At 37.9% G+C, this 25,789-nt stretch overlaps 2 protein-coding genes across 2 annotated transcripts in view; one reads left to right on the forward strand and one right to left on the reverse strand.

Annotated features, from left to right (window-relative positions):
* LOC108698627 overlaps positions 1-4,485 on the forward strand; it is a 36,362-nt gene extending 31,877 nt beyond the window's left edge. The window contains exons 15-18 of the mRNA XM_018230248.2: positions 435-576; positions 1,798-1,985; positions 2,099-2,240; positions 4,001-4,485. Of these exons, the coding sequence (XP_018085737.2) occupies positions 435-576; positions 1,798-1,985; positions 2,099-2,240; positions 4,001-4,185 (657 nt within the window). The 3' untranslated portion in view covers positions 4,186-4,485. The remainder of the gene's footprint in view (positions 1-434; positions 577-1,797; positions 1,986-2,098; positions 2,241-4,000) is intronic.
* A 3,846-nt stretch (positions 4,486-8,331) lies between these two features.
* LOC121397063 lies at positions 8,332-18,658 on the reverse strand. Its single transcript, XM_041572937.1, has 5 exons — positions 18,544-18,658; positions 12,888-13,146; positions 10,748-10,781; positions 9,390-9,498; positions 8,332-9,098 (listed from the first exon to the last, which is right to left on the reverse strand). Exons 1-5 carry the CDS (start codon positions 18,584-18,586, stop codon positions 8,800-8,802), a joined length of 744 nt encoding a protein of 247 aa, XP_041428871.1. The 5' UTR covers positions 18,587-18,658; the 3' UTR covers positions 8,332-8,799.
* Between the last annotated feature and the right edge of the window lie 7,131 nt (positions 18,659-25,789).

The following is a 25,789-nucleotide window of genomic DNA, read 5'->3' on the forward strand; positions in this document are numbered from 1 at the left end:
TGGTGAAGTAGGGGGTCGAAGTTTTTTTTAAAGAGACAGTACTTTGACTATCGAATGGTCGAATAGTCGAACAATTTTTAGTTCGAATCGTTCGATTCAAAGTCGAAGTCGTAGCAAATTCGATGGTCGAAGTAGCCAAAAAAAACGTTCGAAATTCAAAGTATTTTTTATTCTATTCATTCACTCGAGCTAAGTAAATGTGCTCCTAAAAGTTACCTATAGGTAAGCCGATTTTCTGAGCAAATAGAAGCTGGCTTTTTCTTCACTGGAATGGGGTCAAGTTTTTTTGTAGTAAATAGAGCAGTGGAGGAGCTTTCATCTGACCACTAGGTTTTCAGGAGTTTTCAAATGATTTCATTATTTACATACAAGAATGGAATATTACAATGGAGCTAATTAATAGAAATAAAAAATAAATTGCTATCTTTCTACAGGAACAGCAGAATCCCAACACTGAGTTTCATATAGACAATCTGACAGGATCTGCTTTAAATTTATTTTTTGCTGGTACAGAGACTGTCAGCACAACCTTACGATATGGAATACTAATTCTGCTCAAATGGCCACACATACAAGGTAATACGAATCTGTTCTCATGTAACACTCAATGAGGATAATGTAGTAGAAGGTGCAGAGATAAAATGATCAGATGTTTGCTTTCAGTCAGTAGTAAATGATTGATTGCTGTGGGTTAGCACAACTGGCCTATCATGACAATCATTTACACTTCTATGTTTCTACATCTACAGATTTACATCATCTACAGATGATTCCTATTTGTTTATGTATGTCACATGCATGTACCTCACCAGTGGAAAGCCTGCAAAATGTACATAATAAACCTTCAGGTTTAGGCAATACAATGTGAGAAAATGTGATATTTACCTTGCTCGATCATTTTTATAAATCCACAGTCAGTGTTTCAGGCAAGCTTTTTATTTTCTTAAGAACCCAATCATGGGTTAAAAAAAAAGATCACGGAAAAAAAAAGCAGGCAAGGCATTTTCTTAAATTGTACTGACGAAACCCAAAGTTGAGTGGCTGCTAGTTGTACTTGACTGCAAAATAAAGTGAAAATAAAAGATTTGCAATACAATTTTATATCCATTTATCCAGTGCCTGCAAATCAATTACTTTTTGCCAGCAAAAATGGATTCTCCAGGCCAGCATACATATTTCCAGAATGGAAATAATATAGAGTGTGCTTACAAAAATCCAGTTGCATGGTGTATCAATATCAGCTGCTCCTTGTACTTGACTGCACCATATTGGGCCATAACAGGGTACTCACTCATATAAAAAGTAAAGCTATTTCTGTCTAACTACAAGGCACATGTATAACATAAGCCTAAAATCAGGGCCAGGTACCCTATAAAGTGAAAATAAAAGATTCACAATAAAATGTTTTTTTGTCCAGCGCCTGCAAAGCAAATAAACTACTGCTTGCAAAAAATCCCATTGCTTGGCATATCAAAGGTCCCAAGTGTTTTCACTCTCTCAAACACAAAGTACTGTTATTGGGCCAGATTAATTTCAGTGAGAAAAAGGTTTATCATGTGAAAACTCATAGACCAGATTCAATTTGTGATACAATTAATTTCAGAAAAACCTGTCTCATGGTTTATCACTTGAAAACTCTATTGAAGTCTTTTTGACGTTTTGCATCCGTTAGTTTTCACGTGATAAACCATGAGATAACATTTTCTCACTGAATTGAATCTGGTCCATTGTGAGTAATAGTGTATTGTCAAAGCTTTTATAATGTATCTGAAAAACCCATACATTTGCATTGACTAGGGAGGATCCAAGAAGAGATTGATCATGTGATAGGTCGCCAACAGTGTCCAGAAATTGAAGACAGAAACAAGATGCCATATACTGATGCAGTCATCCATGAGATCCAAAGATTTTGCGACATTGTTCCTACTGGGCTCCCCCACACAGCGTCACACAATGTCTCATTCAGGGGTTATAATATACCCAAGGTAAAAGATGTATCAATATGTTACGTCAGCAGTATAATAAATTGCATTTCTATTTGACTTCTATTATTTTGATATTATACAGTATGTAAGTTTCTGCCTTCCTCGTGTTTCAGGGAACAGATGTATTTCCCTTGCTAACCACTGTGCTAAAGGATCCTGAGCTGTTTAAAAATCCAGAGGAATTTCACCCAGAGCGGTTCCTAGATGAACATGGTGTCTTAAGGAAAAGCCAAGCTTTCATGCCATTCTCTGCAGGTGAGATTGTCTTTAATTAATATTGGGTGACAGAAACCAGAGGGACACAAGTCATTATCAAAGCATTTATACCAAAATCTACCCACCTAACGTATTCTATTGCACTCTTTTTCAATGACCATGTTTTGTCAGTTTACTGCGAACATACATGAATAATCATGCTTACATTTAGAAGCTAAAGGAAACTCAAGGTCAACCTTGGAATTTTTAAACAACCTGCTCCTATCTGCCTCACTGAAATGCACCAGATTACCCAAGTACTGGATGCCATTGCATTACAACAGAACAGTATATAGTAAATGCAGCTTTGGAGCTTGTTGAAAGGGTTATTATAAATGTCATAGAAATTATTGCAGTGGTGAGGACTGGTTGTGTTATCACATTAACTGGCCAAAAACTGGTGGGTCAAGGATAAATAATAGAGAGTTAAATATTACCCTATTTAGTGCTCAAACAGAAGTTCAAGGTAAATGTACACGCAAGAATCACTGGAGTTTTTCCAAACTCCCCCCCCCCAACATTTCTAATCCAAATTGATTTGTGTCCTTATTGAAGAGTGAAATACATTAAAGCTAAAAAATAGACAAGGCTTGCCTAAATGTATCTCATACACTATTCTAAAGCAATACTATCATCCCATAATGACTTCCTTTAATAATAATATCATGTATTTTTACACAAGTTTAAAAGTGTTATTTTTTTACATAAAATGTCCAAATTTCAGGTATTTATAGTTTATCAAAGTGCAATACACCTGTTCTCATCTGCCTCATCTGAACCTCCTTATCTAATTTACTCTAATTGTTAAAGAGAATGCAGTGTGTTCACTTTTATCTGAAAACTCTGTATACTATTTTGTAAGATTATTGCTGTTTTTGTCTTTGCATTGAGGCGGGAGGGGTCCCATTCCTGGTATTCAATTAAGCATTTTTCTCTCCTTTCTGGAAAACATAAGAAGCATGTATCTTAAGGTGGCCATACATGCAGAATTTTTATATATATATATGTGTACAGGTATGGGATCCGTTATCTGGAAACCCACTGTCCAGAAAGCTCCAGATTATGGGAAGTCGATCTCCCATAGACTCCATTTTATCCAAATAATTCAAATTTCTCAAAATTATTTCCTTTTTCTATGTAATAATAAAACAGTACATTGTAATGAATCCCGATTAAAATATAATTAATCCTTATTGGAAGCAAAATCATCTTATTGGGTTTATTTAATATTTACATGCGTTTCTAGTAGACTTAAGGTATGATTCTGAAAAGATCCATTATCCAGAAAACCCAAGGTTCCGAGCACTATGGGTAATTGGTCACAAGGAAGGAAGGAAGGAAGGAGAGCAGTGCTGTGCAGTTTTTTGCATGTAATTGCCCAATTATTTGTAATTCTGCCATTCTGAGGTTGATTTTAGTAGAGGGCAACAAAACCCAAAATACACAATTCACTTCACAATTAATAGTCTCAAGAACAAAGGAAGACCAGGCTAATTTAGGATTTGTTGACTGCATTTCAACAATGCATTTAAAATATTTCTAAATATTTTGTAGGTTAACGGCACATGAGCCTTATTTTATCTTAAATTCACCCTTGCTCCCTCCCATTAAGTTTAATATTATCTGAATAACACTGGGTTCAGTTCACATTTTTAAGTCTGAAAGAGGAGTAAAAAAAAATATATATATATCATATGATGTTGAGCTTTTGTATATTTTACAATAAGAGATAAAATAAAGTGCAATATCTAATTTTCCAGGTAAACGGATGTGCCCTGGTGAAAGCCTTGCTCGGATGGAGATCTTTCTGTTTCTTACATCTCTGCTTCAGAAATTCACTCTGAGACCCATTGTGCCTTCTGAGGATCTTGATGTCACCCCTGAAATCAGCAGTTCTGGTCACCTACCCAGGGAATACAAAATGTGTGCCCTGCCACGACAATAATGTGAAATATCAGAGCATTTAATATTTATTACTTAGTTTTGATCTAGTCTCCCACGTATTGTATAGCTGTATATATATCAGTTGTCTTTATGATCCTACTGCAGAGCAGTGGCGTAACTACTGTTGGCTGGATCTTGGTGCAGGATATGCACTCAGGCCCTCCGCTGGACCCAGGACCCAAGCTCCTTGCAGTAACTCAAATTTCATGCCACTATTTACTCTGTGGACACATAGGGGCAAATTCACTAAGCGCTGAAGCGCCTAACGCTAGCGGCAATTCGGTAGCATTGGGCATTTTCGTTACTTCGCAAATTCACTAACGAACGCTGGCGTAAATTCGCTAGTGTTACTTCGCACCCTTACGCCTGGCGAATTTTCGCTACGGACGTAACTACGCAAATTCACTAACGCGCGCAGTGTACTGAACGCTACCTTTTACGCTAGACTTCCTTCGCCACCTCAAACCAGGCGAAGCGCAATAGAGTAGATAGGGATTGCTTCAAAAAAAGTTCAAATTTTGAACTGGCGTTTTTTCTATATTATGGGTGATAGGCTGAAAAAGATCGAAAAACTTTTTGGGGCTCCCCTCCTTCCCCCCTACATTTCCTAACTCATGGCAACTTAACTATACAGTGGGCACATGTGTAGGGCAAAAAAAAAATTTTATTTGATGTTTTGAAGGTTTCCCAGGCATTTGTAGTGATTCTACGTATTCCTCTATTGAAATTTGAATTTGGCGCCGTATGCAAATTAACCATCGCTAGCGTAACTTCGCTTCGCTTAGCGAATCTACGCTAGCGGAACTTCGCAACCTTACGCTACCCCTGAGTGCAACTTCAGATTTTAGTGAATTTGCGGAGTGCTGGGGAAACTGGCGAAACTACGCCTGGCGAAGTGTGGCGAAGTGCGGGGAAGTGCGGCGAAGTTGCGCCTGGCACAACTAAGAATCGTAGTGAATTTGCCCCATAGGGTGGTATTTACTAAAACTCTAATTTTTCCAATTTTTTTTATTATAACAAAGTCGACCTAACGCCCATCTACTAATTTATATAAAAATCAGCTGGAAAAAGTTGCAACTTTTTCGATTTTACACTTAAAATGTGCGACTTTTTAGATTATCGAACGGAAACCAGTCTGAAACCCTAGAAGATCATAAAGACAAGAAACATCTTCAAATTGTAAAAGGGACATCTGCCATTGACTTTTACATGACTTCAAAAGGTTTTAGCTGGAGTATTTTCGGATTCAGATCTTTAGCAGCTTTGAAGTTTAATAAATTGCGAAAAATTCGAGTTTTTTTCCTCTAAACATTTTAGTTTTCCGCCTAAAAAACACTACCAGAAAAAATCAAGGCTTCATAAATAGACCCCATAGTATTACCATTGGCAGAATGATAATGCTTTTTCTTGTCAATCTGCTTTTAGTTGTTAATATACATTGTAATATATAGGGCCCAATTATTACCAAATCCCATTTGGTGAGCAAGTCTTTAAGAACTGTATTTAAGCTCTCTAATGAGCTGGCGCGCTGTCAAGTATTTTGTCCTCCAATCAGGCAATGCAGTTACCATCTCACTTGATGGTCCATTGGTCAATCTGTGTACCCCTCTATTATTGACTTTGTCTGACTGCTGCATTCCTTGCCTCTCACATTTCCAGATGAATAAAATGTTGCTTGTATAAAGAAAACAACACAGAGTGTATTCTTTTAATTCTGTATGTATGTATTATATGTATGCTGCCTGTATTGGCAGGGCAGAACACGTTTACAATACATTATAAGTACAACAGGGGAACAAAAATTGCTACAAATAAATAAACATATACCGTTGTAAGGATTATTTCCATATGTTGAGATAAAGGGTAAAGTGACATGTCTAATTTAGTTTAGAGAAAGCACAAAATGACAAAACCCATACTGGTAAAATCATGCAAATAAAAAATGAAACCCAGATTTGGTGTATATTTATTAAAACAATAGAAAGCATTAGAAGCAATATAAGAGGTGGTGACTGGGATACAGTGATCCTGCAGTTTAAAAAAGATGTATTCATACCATGAGTTTAAAACCTTGTGGTTTTCATGAAATTTAAGACCAAGTCTAAGGTAAAGTAGATTTTCTGGGGAAAATTATGATATTTTAATTGAAGATATTAATATCAAATATTCAGGATACTAATTTAAGAATTAGTGGCACCTATTTACTAACGAGTGGTTAATCATGGTAATGACCTGTGCCAGAAATAATGTCAGAGGATCGGGTTATTGAACTTTGATACAATTCGATACTATTGAAACATTACCATAGGTAAGAATAAAATTGTGCTTATAGATACTATCGATAAAAGAAACTAACTCAGTTTTCCCCAACCTTTCTGCCATATTTGAAGGAGGGTGACCAGTCTTTCCACAACCACTGTTGTTTTGCTTTCTCATTCTTCTGTCTTTGCTCTCATATTATCTATTTATTTGTATTATTATTCGCCACTCCTGGTCATTTTGAGTCAAAATGTAATTTTTTAAATCAGTATTTCAGTATTTTCAGTGTGCTGTTATGTTTTGGTAGCTGAGGATGAGTAGAGTATAATAGTGCTTTATTAGCAGGCTCATGCAGTCATTACACAACAGGAAGCAACTCTAACACCACAAGCTGTATAGTAAGTATACACAGTATAAGTCTTGAGCACAGTGACATCTACAGGCCATTTGTATAAACACCACATATTCTAGAAGCACTATTTGCAGTAGCCCCCTAGACCCATTCCGGCACTATGAAGTAAGCATGGGGGAGCAAGTACAGCCGAATTGGTTGGGCTACCACTGATTATTCACATTTTTGAAGGTACCTATTGCACCCCTTAAAAGAAGTACCCCTTAGACATTTTGCTTAATGACCACTTTTGATTCTTAGCTTGTTCCCCTCCTTTTTTAACTTGCTATAAGCATCAGGAAGCATTTATTCTAGAGAAATGCATCTCAGACTGTCCCTAGGGTGGCTCATCCTGAGAGTCAGTGTAGGTGCACTGCCAAATAGATCCTCAATATAGGTTGACAATCCACATTGGGCTACTAAATGGGCAATCACGGCGCTTATTTTGGCACCCAGGAACATTTTTCATGCATGTGTTGCTCCCCAACTCCTTTTACTTCTGAATGTTGCTCATGGGTTCTAAAGGTTGGGGATCCCTGGTCTAGGGGCACTCATGACCTCATACACCACACGTTCGCAACTGTCATTTTCTATAGGAAAACAAATATGTAAATATAACTTGTTTGATTTATTCACACATAAGGCTATAAAGTCTACTATACTACTTAGATGTAAACAATAGGATGACTGGGAATTTTTTATATTGTGAGGTAGAGACCTGAAAGTCAGTAAAAAACTCAAAAAAGAAGGGCAAAATGGTCTGCTAGACCTGCTCTGAAAGTAAATAAATGCTCGTTTCTTCCTGAAAGACTCCTACAATCTTCCATAAATCTTCCACAGATATCCAACAAAGTACATAGTGATAGACAGTGGGGCCTTTGTTAATAACAGGCACTACACAAAGCAAGGCTAAACATCTTTTTTATGAACAGGAAGAGCAATTACCTGAAATAATTCTTCTATTATAGGAAATGTATATATTATATATGATAATAGATTTCATACTTTTAAAGATATTACTTTACTTCAAGCTATAAAACATTTATTAGGATTACTTATTATGATTCTGCTTTCTGCCGAGACAGACAATCTGGAAGATGAAGCACAAGGTCATGGTAAAGTACAATGGATCAAATACAGCATTGGCTTGGGTTGGGCAGGAAATCCTGACATACTCTGAGATTGCTGTGGCTTTCTAAATAGACCCCAGACTACCTATGCCTCTTTATTCCTTTGTTTGACCAACCCTTTTAGTTATTGTACATTTTAGGGGTAGCCCTACATCTAAAATCACTAACATATAAAGAATTAAAACACACAAGCTACAATAAGACAACCTATTCCCCTATTGCTCTATACTCAATGTCATACTTGGAGCTGTCCTTAAATCAAACTGCAGAAACTATTCTGTAATGAACTCTGAATTGAAAAAACAGTCACAACAAAGATCCCCAATTGCAATTATCTGCAATTATAATTTAATATTGTATCCAGCCCTGGGCATAGCCCTTTAATCAGAAAAGGTGATGGGGGGAGCCCAACTTAGTTATTTATATAATCTGTTAAAAGCCTCTAAATTATTAATTTGTTATTACATGTCACTTAGTATGGCAGCTTTGCTTTCTGGTGGTGTGCAAGCTTTACAATTTAATTTGGAATTTGTAGTCTGTTTCCACTTTGTGAATCACTGAGACGCATACTAAATGTTAAATATAGTATTCCAAGATTAAAAGGGCTGAAAGTTCTCAGCTTGGCTATATGCTGATATAGGTGCTTGGTATAAAACAGTTCTTCAATAACTAACCTTATCGTGCCAAATGGTACTGTGCCCAGTATAGGAACTGATTTGCCTTACCCAGGATAAATTATTATTACATATGTCACATATGTCACACCATAATATGGCTCCAAGCTCCCTACAGCTCTTCCCAACCAAGTCTCATTAATTCTTTCACTATTTATGGATTAAAAGGCAAAGCCTCCAAAGTCAAAAGTGTTATAATCTTGATCCATCCCCTCAAAGTCCATGTTATATTGGCAGCCTTCTGTGTCTACAGAGGCGTGGTATCCCAATTCTCTGAAGTCTGAGGGAGCAGCAGAGTCAGCATAATGAGAACCATGACTTGAGGTAACCATATGACCCAGAGTTGGTCCAGCTGCTGCTCCACCCATGAGTATGCATGCTGTCTTTACTCCCCGGTGGAGCTGAGATCCATGACGCAGACAATGAGGGGGGCACTTCTCTTTACAAATAGCAGTTCTTCCTGCAGAGGTAGATAAAACTCTATCAAACTATAGATTAATTTAAACTGCAACTTAATATTGCAAGATTCCTCTGGTTTACACAAATATGTATAGAAAATGTTCCTGTTTATTAAGACTTTCATTATAGGTGTATATTATTGTATCATGAATTGATCTCTAACTGTATACTGTATGTTATTCATTGTTGGTAGCTCAGCTGGGAAGTGGAAAAGGATGACTAGCAGGTCACACTTCATTTAATATTTATTTTTCCTATTATATGTAACAGAAAGCAATACACTTTGACTGACCATCATCCTTGGCTTGGTTTCTTTCCTTGTGTTTCCAGCAACATTTTCTGATGGGAGATGATGGATGGCGTTTACAGCTGCCTGGGGACAGAGGAGGTTGGAGCAGGCTCTGAAATTGCATGAAGAATTGTGGAAGGTAAGAGTATATTTGAAACACAATGTAGTTTGCAACAAAGTTATTGATCTGCTATCTTCTGGACCTGTTTTGACATTATTGCTCTGACGGTTTCTGGGCTATAATTTGCACAGTTGAATTTATGAATGTCAAAAGCCTCTTGCGTTTTACACTAAGAGTTTTTGAAATAAGTTTTATGTGGATTACAGTTCCCTAAAACTCTGTACTAATAGTGAATGTTCTTCTCAAGTTGTGTGCATGTGCTAACAGCCTTTAGGCCATCTTACATGACAAATTATGGTGCACACAAAGAGTTTATTTGTGAAAATGTTGTATTGTTTTATACCCACCTATCGTTTTGTGTAGACAGTTATTAAAGAGTGTACACAACAAATAATGTGTGCATATGGTTAAAGAATTAATTGGAAGGAAGGTTGCTGAGGGCCCAGTTATCAGTTATGTATTAAGATACAAAATAATGGGGGGAATGTAATTTAAGTCGCAAAGAGAAAAACAATTGCACCAATAAAAAAAAATCCACATCTCGCAATGTAATATTGTTCCTTAAACTGGTATTGCATTGCAAAGTTTAATTGCGCACTCTTAAGAAGTGCTTGAAGGTGTCGTAATCTTTTGGAGCAAACATAACCACTTTTTCAGTAAGATGTTATATTACATTTACTACGAATTGGCGCAAACTATAAAATTTGCAAATGGTCTTCCATTGTCAGAAGTGGTCGCTAAACAGTTACCGGGATTGCAAAAACTATATTAAATTCGGGCAAAGCTAAATTTGTTCGTGCAACGGCATAACTTTTCACATTGCGAATAGTTTTTCCATTACCGACTTTTATTACATTCCCCCGAATGAGTCTTGAATCATATTGGTACATAGAGCTTAGCTCATGACAACTAGGCTGACTTATGACTTATTAACGCCATATACTCAAATATAGTTGATAGACTGTGTGGCTCAGTTAAATACATTTGAAATCCATCAGTTTTTATGAGGCATATTTGAAAATCTGGTCAAATGCAAATGCTAAGGAATGGAATTTGTATACGAAGACATTTGGATCAATGTATACGATCATATATGAACTGGCAACACATCTAGTTTATTATAAATGGGGGTCTAAGTTTCAGCTCTAGTAACCCACTGTATTCAGTCAGCAGGTATTAATGACTCTATAACCACTTGTTTATCTGGTGCCGTTTGGTAAGTATAGGATCTTTTTCTCACCTCTTTTACTTTCCGAAGTATATCTATCCATTTGCTGCAAGAAAATCAAAACCAAATGTTTAGTAAAAGATAAAAAAAATACCCCATCTTTAGAACTTGAGTGGTTTCTCAAAAACAGTTTTTTATAGTAGTCAGTTATATCATCAGAACAGCATCATTAAAAAAATTATCACATGCACAATAGCTTTTTAAGATGTTCATGGTTTTGAACTGATGCAACTTAAAGAACACATGATCCAGTAAATACACCTAGGGGCAGATTCACTAAGGGTCGAATTTCGAAGTTAAAAATACTTCGAAATTCGACCCTCGAATTGAAATCCTTCGACTTCGAATATCGAAGTCGAAGGATTTAGCGCTAATCCTGCGATCGATCGATCGAAGGATTTTTCGTTCGATCGAACGATTTTAATTCAACGATCGAAGGAAAATCCTTCGATCAAAAAAAGATTAGCAAACCTATGGGGACCTTCCCCATAGGCTAACATTGACTTCGGTAGGTTTTACCTGCCGAAGTAGGGGGTCGAAGTTTTTTTTAAAGGGCAAGTACTTCGACTATCGAATGGTCGAATAGTCGAACGATTTTTCGTTCGATTTGTTCGATTTCGTTCGAATTCGAACGAATTTAACCAATTCGATGGTCGAAGTACCAAAAAAATACTTCGAAATTCGAAGTATTTTTCATTCGAATCCTTCACTCGAGCTTAGTGAATCGGCCCCCTAGTGTTATCTGGTTAGCTCTATCAAATAGCAACTAAAAGTAGCTGTATGCAAAGACTGGCTTTCATCCTGTTCAGTACTATACCCGGCTGCCTGGCAGAAATGGACGCAGAGGCATAACAAAGGGGTGCAAGGGTCAAGATGGCAACTTGCATCAGGCACCTATGATAACAGGATAAATAGCAGGGGCTGGTGCAACTGTGGGGGCTCAATTGAAGGGACTACAAAATCTAAAGTGTATTATTCCTAATAGGCCTCAAATGTTATATACTTGTATAAAACATAGGGTTGCAATTAAAAATATGTGTCTGATGGCAGCCAAGAGGGGTATAACATGAGGGTACAACTCTTTTTGGTTGCAGTGACTACTGCAGTACGGAAATGGCCACAGATTCTATGGCAGATTCTGCAGTTCCCTCTCACTTACAATATTTTTTTTGCGCGCTACTTTAAGTCACAAAGCAAAACATACATAACACAACAAAAATAATAATGCTATTTGCCAACCCACACAAAACACATGGAAGGCCAACCAGGTGAAAAAAATGAAAGATTCTGATCTGGGGCCAAGTGATTTAATCTATGCTACTGGTTGGATACAAAGCATAAACCAATAACTTGGTGAGGTACTCCTTAGTGATCTGTAAGTGGTCTCCCTGAGGCACAATACTGACAGGGCAGATGCTCCAATGATGTCAGAGAAAAGGCAATTTTGATGTAGGTATATATTAATCGGCATGGTGTGGGCTGAAAAAAGCTTGATAAAGGGTCATTGTTTGGCTTGAAACATTGTAACTCTCCTGATCATTAAGCCTAAGAAAAGCAAAATAAAGGCTTTTTAAACAGATATTCCTGTTGGTGCTGTCTGCTACAGTGTGTGTGAAAATTGTTCAACTTCCACATTAGTTATACATGGCCAGTCATTGGGGTTGCTGCCATCTACTGGCCAAAATTGACTAAACCACATAAATTTACAACCTGCAAGTGCAGTGTGCACGTGCAATATTGTACATACCACATATTGCACATTACAGTGTAATTGCGGTTGCCAAGGGGAACTGCACATGAGGCAATTTGGGTTAATGTTTCAAAATATATGCAGTTTTGCTTGCACTTCAGTGCACATCGGAAATAATTTTCTGGGTCTGACGTTCATTATCGAAAAGCCAGAGTCTTTTAGGCACCTTCGGAGGCGGTAGTAGCTTGAGAGCTGGCCTGCGTCATTAGGCGCACTGTGCTAAATTAAGGCCTATTTTCATTCTCAGTTCAGACCTGTGTGCAAGTAAGGCAAAGAAACACCATACATAACACATTTTATATTCTTATGGTAGAACACCTTGTGTGTTTCTTGAAACCTTTATTAAACTCTGATCAATTTACCAATTGCCTCTGTGTTTTTATAAGCTATCTATTTACATACTTGCACTCCTGTGAATCTGGGGCTAAAAGAAGGAGTGTCCTCCCATCGCTCAATGACAATCCCAAACAACTGTCTGCCTGAGCCCCGACAGGCAGCTTGGGGAGATCCAGTATTTTCGAACCTTCCAGGATAACTTGACATTGAGAAAGAACTGGAACCACCAGATCAGGAGAAGAGCCAGGCTCTCGCGACACAAGAAGGCTCCCATCATGGGTGAGATGCAGGTAACGTTCCTTCCAGTGCTTAAAGAGAAATCCCCCTGCAGGGCAGAAATAAACCAATGAGCTAATGTATAAAATATGCTGTATTTCAGGTTTTGTCTATTCTATTTTCTTGATGGCCATTTCAGACAACAGTGATACCAACACAGCCATCATAGCAGTAGTGGCCTGACCAATGGAAAAGTAGAGTTTGTTATGCCGCATTATTTATGTAAAGTAGGATTGTCTTCAGGACCGCCATCAGAAATCGCAGGGCCCCATAAGACAAAATTTCCTGGGCCCCCTGGGCTGCGCCCACCGCAAGCCCCACCTACAGGTCCGCCCTCCCCACCCCACAGGTTCGCCCCCCACCACACTGTAAAAAAACAAAAAAAAATATTGGTGGCTAGGGTTCCCACATGTTAATAAAAAATAAAAATTGGTATTGGTGGTCAGGGTCCCCCATAAAAAAAACATTTGTGGCCATGCCCCTCCCCACATTATAAGAAAATTGGTGGCCAGGGCCCCTTAAAAATCCGTGCCTTCCTGAAGTCAGCAGCTCTAAAATGGGGGCCCGGCTAATCAAGTAAGTGTGGCATGGCCCTTACCCTCGGGGCCCCCTACAACTCTCCCCCCTGTCCCCCCCTGATGGCGGCCCTGTTTGTCTTACTTATAGTATTTAAAATGTTTTTAAAGGATAACTTACAGCACGCTAAACAGTACTTAAAAAAAACTGAAATAAGGCACCTTCACTCTTTCATCTCAGGATGGGCGTCAGTGGCCACCTGAAACATTGTACATGCTGGATACCTCCAAATAAAATAAAGGAAAACTTGCTTGCCTCAAGTGGACTGTAGAGGGCTTAACTGAAGAATAACAGACTAACACCCATATGTAATTGTTGTGTACCACGAAGGATCTACTTGTTTAAATGTTCTTTTGTTGCTATGCACTCTCTCAGTTAGTGGATGTGCTGTTCTAGCTTCATTTCTGTTTTACTATCCATGGTTTTGAGATACTTCCTTCTTGAAATTCATATACATAGTTAGCCATGGTGGAGCTCAAATAAACCAGTTTTTTAAGCATAAGCAGTAAGTCCTGCACAACTTCCACTGTGAACACTTTTTGTGGTGACGAGGATTACAATTCTGCTGTGGATAGATCAGCAGCATAAGAAAAGTGCAGAAAAGCAACCTTTCACAATAGAAACTTCAGATCCACTGCAGAGATGGTTGCCCTGGGACACATGAAGGAATTTGATGTAAGTGACCCTGCTTCTTGGGACTATAGATAACCCTGAGCAGAGAAGGCCAGTGCTGCTCAGGGCCTCTGCTGCCATAAGGCAAGGTGAGAACCTTTACTCAGGAGACATGGAGCAGCCAGTTACCAGGGGCGGCAAAAAGCCACTTCTTTTAAGAGCCGAATTCCCTTTTTTTTAACAAAGTGGGTTTGCTCACAAAAGATATTCCGATTTCTAATGTTGTCTCTTTGAATGCTCAGATGGAGTATCATGCTAAGTGCTCAGGATTACACCAATGCTTACAAACCTGGGAAATCAATTTTAAATGCTCATTCTCTGAGTCACTTGCACTTACAAATTTCAGCTTGCTCACTACCACCTTTAATTGAAGTACTACTGCTAGAATCCCTCCCTGATTCACCACTGGAAGCTACTGAGATTGCTCATATGACTACAAAGGATCCAATCAGCGTCGGACAGGGCCGGAGGGATGCCAGGAAAAAACCCGGTGGGCTCCAGCCCTTGTGGGCCCCTCCAGCCCAGACCCGCTCCACACAGTCTGACCTCCGACTGGGGAGAGAGGCCTGCAACTGGGAAGGAGGGCTCTTGGGGGGGTTGCGAGGGCCCTGATGTGGCAGCCACGGTGGCCCTGACCCCTCCAGTCCGACCCTGGATCCAATCCTTTCACATGTTCTCAATTGGGTGTGGAGGGGATGGCCAAATGAAAAGTTGTCTGAAGAGTTCAGGCCATATTCAAGCCGCCAGCATGAAATATCTGCTCATAAAAGGGTGTTTATTGTGGGGAAGCAGAGTAGTCATCCCTCAAAGAGGAAGCATAATTGCTTATGTTTATATGCATACACATATTGTTACTATGCCACCTAGTGACAAAAGCTACATTGCACGCTGTTTCATTTCCTTCTTTGTAAAACCCTCCTATTCCCTTTCCTTATGTGTGATATACGTTCCTCCCATCATCTTTTTAAGTTCCTGCCTTCCATGCTGTAAGATGCCACAGACAGTCATTGAGGAGTGGGCTGGTTGGGCCTCTGTGTACTTGAAATGCTAGAGACTAGTTTGACTCTCAATCCAGACTTGAAATATTAGTTTTGACCTCCAACATTTGTCCATCCATCCCAAATAAAGAACCTTTGTGGAGTCCAAGTGTCTGGTGACTTCAGCTATATGACAAAGATTGTCCACACTTGCAAAGCTCTATACAGACCAGGCAGAGAGGTCTCACCGGGAAATCAGTCACTATCATGGCAATTTGAATCAGAATACCTTTAACCACACCTTTCATCCCACTCATAGAACTTTCCCCTTACTATGCTGGGTCTACTGCAATGTCTATATATCATATAGACATTTTCAATATATGGTCACTTCGCATTTATTGTTCATTCACCCCCTAACTATTCTGCAGCCACACTATTCACTATAACTATTTTTGTCTCTGACCTATTCTTCTTAATACTTACTGATCCATGGTGTTTCTGAAAATGCTCTGTGAACTACATGGGGACTCTGCTCATTGGAAGAAATCCCATGGATTAAAATTCAATTATATCTGTAGCTGAGATACTTATCTTCCATAGAACACACAATAATAGAAAGAGGATGTAGGGCATATGGGATTATGGCATTACTGTACATTATAGATGTACAGTATCTCCTTGGTATATAATGATTACAAAATAAAGTATGAGGAAATAAGGTCGATGTCCGAGTATATAATAATGTGAATCCTGGCTCTATGTGTTACGTACTTATCTAATAAACATTCCTTGGGTAAAGAAGAGATTTTTACATGGACACACCAAAGAGAAGAGAATCTGTACCAGTAGTTTCTAAAAATACCCACAGTGCTGTTTGGAACTGCTGATGGTTTCATTAACATCTAAAGTAGAGATTGCTTACATAGAAATCAATGTGAACCAACTAGAAGCAAAGCCCATATCAACATGAACTGATTTATTGGCTGAATCTGAATTTGTTTGTTTTTTTAATTTTACTGAAAATGAATTGTGGTCTTAAATTATACAAATGACACTGATCTTTAAAAGGATTCAGCTTTACAATAGGAATTTGTCCCGTTTCACCCAAAAAATGTGAATTTACAGCGAAATTTGCAAAACGGCGAAAATTTCGCAAAGCGTATTGAAGTCAATGGGCATCAAAATAATTTTTTTAACGCGTGTCAATTTTGACAAATGCATTAAAGTCCAATTTATCCAAATGCATTAAAGTCAATGTGCGTTCGAATAATTTTGATGCACGACAATTTTTATGCGCGCAACTATTCTGATGCATGCCAAAATTTTTTTGATGCGCTGAATTTTTTGCTGGCGAATTTTAGCCGCAGTTTTGCAAATTTATTCTTCGGCGGTGAAATAAATTCACCGCAAATTCGCGCCTGGTGAATTTGTTCGCCCATCACTAGGAAAGAATATTAATGTTCCTAAATGGTATTGTATTCCATCTCTTGGTCAAAACTACATTGTAATAATTAAGTAAAGAAATGACTGATTTCTCTAAAGTCCATTTCCAGACTCAAAGACTTCTTCCTGGTGGAAAACTTAAGGTTGGTGTGTTGTTGAGTTCAACTTTATCTAGAGACTTTTTACCCAGAAAAGCTACAAATTACAGCAAAGCCATTTCCCATAGGCTCCATTATAATCAAATAATTCACATTTTAAAAATGATGTCCTTTTTCTCTGTAATAAAAAACACTGCCTTATACCAACTAAGATGTAATTAATCTTTACTGGAGGCAAAACAATCATATTGGTTTCACTTAATATTAAAAAAAAAATAGCAAATTTAAGGCATGGTGATCCAAATTACTAAAAGACCCATTATCAAGAATGCCTCAGATCCTGAGCATTCTGGATAACAGGTCCTATATTGTGGCAAATCTGGCAAATTACTTGGGTAATTTTAACATTTTTATACATGTATAGTGCTCAGAAAGCATTTGCTCACTTTTAATCTGTTAGAATCAACTATCTTGTTATACCCCATATTCTTCATAGTTCTATAAAAGTTCTAAAAAAACAACCATTGACATACAGCTGCTCCATAAGGATCTATATCCAAATACCTTTTTGTATCTCTCTGGTTTTGTCAGTGCGTGTTTCGTACATTTTCATACACACTAGTTACAAATTATTCGAATACATTTGTTGTTTATATTGATTAGAGCTTTCCTTGGATGTTTCTGCTGAGGATACTGAAGAAATGTGGTTATTCTATTTAGATGTGTGTATATTAAAGGGAAACTATCACGAAAATAAAAATGTAATATAAGCTTCAGAATACTGAAATAAGAAACTTTTTAAATAATTAAATAAATATTCTGTACTGTTTCTGAAATAATCAAGTTCATCTTCACTATTCCTCTCTGCATCTGTTTCTCTTCATTCTGTCTTCATGCAGGAGTTGGGTGTTGGATATTCATTGATAGTGATGGGCAATCTGTGATGCAAATTTACAGCGAAATGCGCAAACCCGATAAAAATTTGCAAAACGCAATGAAGTCAATGGGCATCAAAATAATTTTGACATGCATCAAATTTGACACCAGCAACAATTGTTATACGCGCGACTATTTAGGGGGCTCATTTTGCCTAGAAGATGTATTAGAGCTCACTCTAAAATCACCAGACTGTCTCTCTACATGCAGAATTTGTGCAAAAGGCAGTTATTTTGTTACATTTTGTTTGTACTGGAATCATTTATTTGAATGAGCTCTAATTCATCTGCTTTCAAATAAGTCCCCCCTATAAGATATATTGGATCTAACTGTCAATGAATATCTGACACCCAACTGCTGCATGAAGACAGAATGAAGCAAAACAGATGCTGAGAGAGGGATAGGGAATATAAACAGCATATTTAATTGATTGTATTTAGAAGGTTTGTAATTTCAGTATGATGAAGCTAATATTAAGTTTTCATTTTTGCGATAGTTCCCCTTTAAGATCAAACATTTTCCCCCTGTATGTTTGTCCTTCTGTGGTCGCATGCTTTGAATATACAACATTATGCACATATATGCTGCTATTAGTTATTTCTTGTATTTTTGGAGTGGTTAAAATGTACTAAATAGTTTGTATATGCACACCTAGGAGACAAATACACATTCACACAAACACACACAGCAGAAGACCTGCCCTGATGACAGGAGTTTTCTTTGTAGAAGTGAAATACCTACCATATTTCCTGAGAAAGCCTTGGTGAACAGACAAGGAATCCATGATGCTTGGGCTCAGCCATCAGAGCAGAGAGACAGATGGGACCAGAAGATGCAGAAATGGTACTGATCTCTTAATCCTGCAAAGCATCAGAATGAATGTTACCCCTTCACTGCCAGAGCTAAAGCTCCCTACCACTGTCAGTACAGAGAACTGTTATTAAGTGAAACCCATTTAGTGAATAATTCCTTTTTGCTGTCAGTGCAAAGCATTAGTCTACACAAACTGCACACATTTACTCCAATAAATAAATGCCAGCCTTGTACTGTCAGTGCAGAAAACTGATATGATTCAGCCACATGTATTAATGCTTTGTTTCACATGAAATATTTCCATCTCATAATTTGTATTTTTTTCAGCATTTTTATGTTACTTGATATTAGTGTGACAATTATTGTGCCTATTATAGCTTAGCTCAAATGGCCAGCAGCCAGGCCAAAAAACAACGTGGTGTTTTTACATGTTTAAATGTTTTGGGCTTGTGGGCTCTGTAAATTAAATATACTCCACTAGGTGACAGCAAAACACACTCTGATACAGAATGGAATTTGCAAATCTGTTTGCAATGTTTGCTGCCACTTATCAGATATTGGACCAGATTCAGTTCAGTGAGTGAAAGGTTTATCACGTGAAAACTGATGGATGAGATGCAATTCAATTCAGAACAACTTATCTCACAGTTTATCATACTCTATTGAATGCTATGGGAAAAAACTGGAACTGAATTTGGAGTAAAGTATTTTCTCCTCAAATTGAATCCACGAGTTTTCACGTGATAAACCACAATATAACTTTTTACTCACTGAATTGAATCTGGCCCATTATGTGTGAATGTAGCTATTTAAAGCAGAAGCTGGCATGTAAATCCATATGCTATTAAAGGAAAACTATACCCCCAAAATGAACACTTAAGCAACAGATAGTTTATATCATATTAAGTGGCATATTAAAGAATCTTACCAAACTGGAATATATATTTAAGTAAATCTTGCCCTTTTACATCTCTTGCCTTGAGCCACCGTTTCGTGATGGTCTGTGTGCTGTCTCAGAGATCACCTCACCAGAAATCTTATAACTCTAACTGTAACAGGAAGAAGTGTTGAAGCAAAAGACACAACTCTGTCTGTTAATTGGCTCATGTGACCTAACATGTATGGTTTGTTGGTATGTTTGTGAGTACAGTGAATCCTATGATCCCAGGGCCTTATTTTTTAAAATGGCAATTTTCTATTTATGATTACCCAATGGCACATACTACTAGAAAAATATATTATTATGAAAATGGTTTATTTACATGAAGCAGGATTTTACATATGAGCTGTTTTATGCAATATCTTTTTATAGAGACCTACATTGTTTGGGGGGTATAGTTTTCCTTTAAGCTAATGTGCGGAGACCCTTTCAGCCTGTGTTTTTTTTTTTTGTTAGTGCGCATATTCTATGGCGCTCTTGTGCAGTAGGAGTGAGGCCAGCAAGTGTGCTGCTTCTGAATATGGGTGCCCTACCAGCATTTTATGTTGTTTATGTTTAGGGGTCCGTGAAAAGAGCTGCTATGTACTCTCTTATGTCTACTGACCCTGTCCCTGTTGAGGATGCTGCTTCTAAGAAGGAGAGAGAAGATTACAGATTTCAGATCATGCAGGGCTTGTGACAATCCTGCAATGAAAAATAAGACACTCTGTCAGTCCTGTTTTAAAGAGTATGACCTACATGACAAAGGGAAGGAGTTTTCTTCTGCTTCTACCTCATCCTTTAATTAGGACATCTTCAACATTTTTTGGTCACAAAAAAATCCATCTGTCTCCAGCCTTAAAACTCACCACTTATGGTGGCAGAATCTGGTGAATCTGCTCAGAGGGCTTACACTGGAGGAACCGCAATGGATAGAGGTATTTACCGATGTGTCCAGCCCAGGCTGGGGAGCCCATACAGAGGGAATGGAAGTCCACAGAAGGTGGAGAAGAGATTTATCTCATCTACCCTCAAACATTCTGGAGTTGATGGCAATTTGGGAGGCCTTGTCAGCTCTCAGTCCAGTCCTGTTCGGTCTATCCATGAAGATCAGGTCAGACAATGCTTCAGCTGTGTTGTATGTGAGAAACAAGGAGGTACTTGCAGCATACAATTATTATAGTGTTGAAGAAGATCCTGGTATCCTGAATGGATTTAGTAGTGATTTTTCCAGATTGGCTGCGCAGACTGTGGTATCCTCTGCTGGGGAGCTTGACAATCCAGCCACCCTTGAAACTACAAGTAGTGGAAGATCTGTTAGTTATGGGGTCCTTGATACATCCAGATCCAGGGGTCAGTTTACCGGCCTGGCTACGACTGAAACAGCAAGATTGTTCCAATCAAGTAGTTGAAATGCTTATTAAGGCCAGGAAAGTTGAATCTCTCTCCGCTTACCATAGTTTTGCCATGGGCAAGGGATGGGCAGAAGAGGCATTAATTGATCAATTCTTTTAAGCAGTCTTGAGACTTAAGCCCCCACTAAAGAAGTTGGCTCCTCCATGGAATATTGCCTTGGTCCTCTGTGCCTTGTCCTCTCCTCCCTTAGAGCCTATTCTTGAGATTCCTCTGTGGCCTTTATCTTTGAAGACCATTCTCCTAGTGGCCTTAACAACTTAACTTATACAGTCTTGCTTCCTCAAATACATTCATTATGCACTATAAATTTGATTTTTTGTTTTCATCTGATATTCATTTTGGGCAGTCTGTCCTTATAGCTTCTGTTAATTAAATTTTTGCATATATATTTCCCCTCCCTTGTGTTTTATTGCCTGTGTATGACCTGATTGCTAGTACTATGCTGCCGGGGATGACCAGGAATGGAGAAAATTGTTTCATACTTACCATAATTTTCCTTTCCTGGTCATCTTTATGGCAGCATACCCTCCCTGTTGGTGTGTGTACTTAGTACAGAGACGGGGAGAACTGGAGGAGGAGGTACTTATGGGGTAAGAGGCGTGTTTTCTGCATATCCAACGGTAGAGACAATAACCCAATTGTTACTACTATGCTGCTGTACACCACTGGCTTACATTGGCTTACAGCCTAAAGTCAAAAGAAATGTGTACCATATTGTTAAGGTCTATAGCACACCTAGTTTTGTTTGACAGGAACAATTGACGAGGTCAAAATGTCTTCTTCACCCCCTTGTCATGGTTTCTCTATTGAAAGACTGGAAACACATCTCCTATGGCAAGTGCTGGTGGGTAAAGGTGAGGACTGCTTGGGAATTTGGTGAAGGGCTATTGAGTTCTTCCTCAGACCACAGTAGCAGTTAGAACATCATAGGTTACTAAATTATTTTAGTCTGCCATGTTTTTTGACCACAGTGCACATTATCCTTTCTGTACTTAATGTCTGTTCAATAAATATACTAGACTGTACAAATATACTAGAATATACTAGAATGTGCAAGGCTCCCTTGCAATGCACACTGACACACTGTGTGCCAAACAAGGTGTAATAAACATAAAGTGCAGAATACATTTTAATAAGTAAATGGTACCCTACAGGGTGCAGTTTGGACCTCTAACCATCCAAGCTAGCCCTAAGGCAAGATAATGAGCAGCTGGTTGAGGCTGATGTGGGGCACACTACTGACCCCCTAAAGATGTATGGAATGTAATGAATCTGTTTTTCCCAAATTATCCTGCATTCCAGCAACAGATTCAGATCTAACCATCTGCCAATAAAAAAAAAAAGTCAGACACTTGTGTGGCCACTCTTATGATATTAATCCGTTCAGTCAGATATTGAGATCCTTATAAAGTGGGTGTAGCTGACGGAAAATAGAATCAAATTTCAACTAAAACACTAGGTATAACATATGTTCAGCACAATTCCTCAGGTTGAACATTGAAATATATTGCTCTATATAGTGCTCAGCGTTTCTCAGTATCATGAATTGATGGCTGTGGAGTCTCTACTTGAATTTTTTTTATTTGCAATGTTTACACAACTCTCCAGTGCAGCCAAGACCTGTTAGATTTCTGTTATTTTTTTGGGCTCGGCAAACACATTATACAGTAGATATGATCCTTCAAGCATTTAACCTGCCTTACTGAATACTGTAATCCCCAAAAAACTGCCAAGTTCTGTATTAGGACCATTACAGCAAGGATGAACATGCAAGCATGTATACATAGTACCTGCCCAGTAAGACTTACTCCATTTACCTTAGGAATGTCTTATGCTGAGATAGAGTAGACAAAGCAAGTGTATTGAAGATAAATTCCCTAAAAATCAACATTAAATATTATAGCTTATAGTAAAAACAAAGTTTGGGGATAAGTACTGTAGGTTGGCTAGGGCTGGAGGGATAATTACCAGGGAGGAGTATGACGTGCTTTGAGGCCTATCTTGTAGGCTAGTAACGTATAACCTTAAGGGACAATAAATGTAAATGTAAAATCAGTGGGTTGTGGCAACTTTTTAGGCACCCAAGGTTACTTAAAGACTGGTGTCACTGATCCCTCAGGCTTGGGAAAACAGAAGAGACCTAAGGATCTGTGCAGTTCTACCTTCCGAGGTAGCTATATTAAAAAATATGTGTTTTTTTAAAACTATACCAATTTTTAAATATTGTTTAAATGGCGATATCTATTTATTAAAAAACAATATTAGAAAGGTGAACATCCTCTTTAAAGAGCTCATATTTAAAAGTGGGGTAAATTTTCATTTTTAAGTGCTAGTGCTTTAATATGCAATTATCTAATGCTACATTGATTCAAAAAATACATAAAAAAGTTGTATTTATATGGAACAGTTTTTTTTACAAATGTGCTCTTTTCAGAACTATATTTTGTACAGACTTGCAATGTTTATGATATAGTTTACCTATAACGCCTCCTTTTGTCAGGAAAGCAGGGGGCTTCTGCCTTTTAAGAGGATCAAGAAGAAAGCTGAAATGCAAATACTAGAGAACTGAAAGAAGATTTTTTTTGCAGCAGCAAACAAAGTAGACAGACAAACACTGGTGGGGAGGGGGCAGTGATATCCTCCCAGAAGCCTTGGTATCTAGTGTGTTGGCGATGATGTGGAATAGTGTGATCCTGATGACACTGAAGCTTTGAATAATGGGAAGGACATCTCCCATAGACTCAATTATCCAGATAATCCAATTTTTAAAATGTATTTCCTTTTTCTCTGTAATACAGTACCTTGTACTTGATCCAAACTAAGATGTAAATAGTTCTTATTGGATGCAAAACCAGACTATTGGGTTTATTTAATGTTTACATGTTTTTCTAGTAGACTTAAGGTATGAAGATCCAAATTATGGAAAGATCCAATATCTATCCCATGTTCAGAGCATTTTTGATAACAGGTCCCATTGCTGTATATCTGATTGATTGCTATGCGTCTCTAGACTGGAAGCCAACTTTGAATTATTTAATGCATTGCCCAGGTATGCTCTAAACTCTAACTAAACTCTAAAATGTACTGTATATTTTAATAGCTCATTGTTTGGAAATTCTGCTTTTGCTTGTCATGTACAACCGACACTTTACAAACTATTTGTGTTGCACATGACCTTTGCTTTAAAAAAAAAAAACGAACTACAATAATAATATTTAACTATGTATCATAATACCATTTCATCTTATTAAAAGGTTTTACATTATCTCTGATATTCATGCACAGTTACAGGTTAATGTGAGTATGAAAATGTCATAATTTTTTTTTTCTGTCTGTTGTGTTCCTATACTGTGTATACCTTGCTGTGCTTTGTATTGTGCTAGAGTTTGTGTACAAAAGCTAGGTCCCACCAACCTTATTCTAGAACAATGGCTTGCAGTGTTGTCAGCCCCCACCCTTCCCCCATAAACTGGCAGTCTTCCCTATGAATAGTTTGGTCTTCATTGCCAGACTCTGTTCTTTTATCCAAAACGCCCCCCTCCACTCATCCACCACACTGAGAAATTTCTAGGTCACACATTTTCACGTCTCTCCCCTTTCTTCAATGCTCTTTCCTTGTACTGCCCTCTGCTGTTCCACTGCAACCCTTTCTCTTACTCTCCCTCCAGAAGTTACTGAACATCTCTTCCACTCCTTTGGGGCAGTTAGCACAATTTCTGTATACTTTGCCTAGTCCAAAATTATATTCACTCTTCTTTCTCTGCATCGTTCCCAAAATAACTTTTTTTTTATACAGTAGCTCTGCTACTAACAAATAAACTCCTTTATTTATTTTCAGTGGGAATTGTAGAAAGACAGTTAAGGGCATTTTAACCACTAAAGTCAACCACGCTCTAGTCAACCACTTGCTTCCAATACATTTTGATAGCAAACACAAATTAAAAGCAACAATAGAATGTTCCACTACAGTCCCTTAATTACCTGACACCATAGACTGATTTGAAGATCTGTCAGGGTACTTCACTGTTGCAATGGCATGTGGACCAGAATTTCATTAAAACGTAGTGTCAAAGCAGCCAATTTAAGTCCCATATTTTATGTTTTCCCAAAATTTAGACTGTTTTGATGCTTTCCCCTGCCAAACATAAAACCAGGGTTCTACTGTATATTATATTAATGCATTAATATATTTATCAAACTTAGTAATTGTTTTTAAGAAATATTAATGCTAGGCAATTTAGAAATAAAAGGAGACGCTTTATCAGGGGTGGCCATAAGGTAGATCAGGATCTACCAGTAGACCTTTTACTGATGATCAGTAGATCTCAGGAGACTGTCAACAAACAGCTTGTCTAAATCACCCTCGTTTTTCATGCATTTCATTTAGATATTTATTATGTTAAGGTTATATAAGAAATAGTTGTTTATTAAAAATACCAATATAAATTCTCTCATAAATCAATATAACATTTAAGTAATATTTTCCATGGAACATAAAGCTAACAATGCTATTATGGAAGTAGATCGTAATGGGACAACATCACCAGAAGTAGACCCCACATTAGTGTGGTATGGGCACTCCTGCTTTATATTGTTAAAAAAAGCACTAATTCATCAATTAATATATCTGTAGTTATTCATAGTACCATTTTTTCTCCAGCTCATGTCTTACACAGGGCACATGAAGCCCATCAAAATATTGGGTTTCCTCACATTTATGGGGTGTCTCCCTCTTTGCACTCATTTCAGTGTGCGCTCATTTTCATTATCCCACTATGTGTATGTAAAACCTTTTCAATCGGTCAATGGTGGGTGTCAGCTTTTTCATGGGTTCACCAA

This window comes from Xenopus laevis, chromosome 8L, assembly GCF_017654675.1.
Source record: "Xenopus laevis strain J_2021 chromosome 8L, Xenopus_laevis_v10.1, whole genome shotgun sequence".
Taxonomy (NCBI): domain Eukaryota; kingdom Metazoa; phylum Chordata; class Amphibia; order Anura; family Pipidae; genus Xenopus; species Xenopus laevis.

What these genes read in the sequence shown, in the direction of transcription:
- LOC121397063 (XM_041572937.1), bottom strand. Translation starts at nt 18,586, where the DNA reads ATGGATTCCTTGTCTGTTCACCAAGGCTTTCTCAGGAAATATG. An exon ending in AGGCTTTCTCAGGAAATATG is followed by an intron (nt 13,147 to 18,543) that starts GTAGGTATTTCA and finishes TCTGCCCTGCAG; the next exon opens with GGGGATTTCTCTTTAAGCAC. An exon ending in CCAGATTCACAGGAGTGCAA is followed by an intron (nt 10,782 to 12,887) that starts GTATGTAAATAG and finishes ATTTTCTTGCAG; the next exon opens with CAAATGGATAGATATACTTC.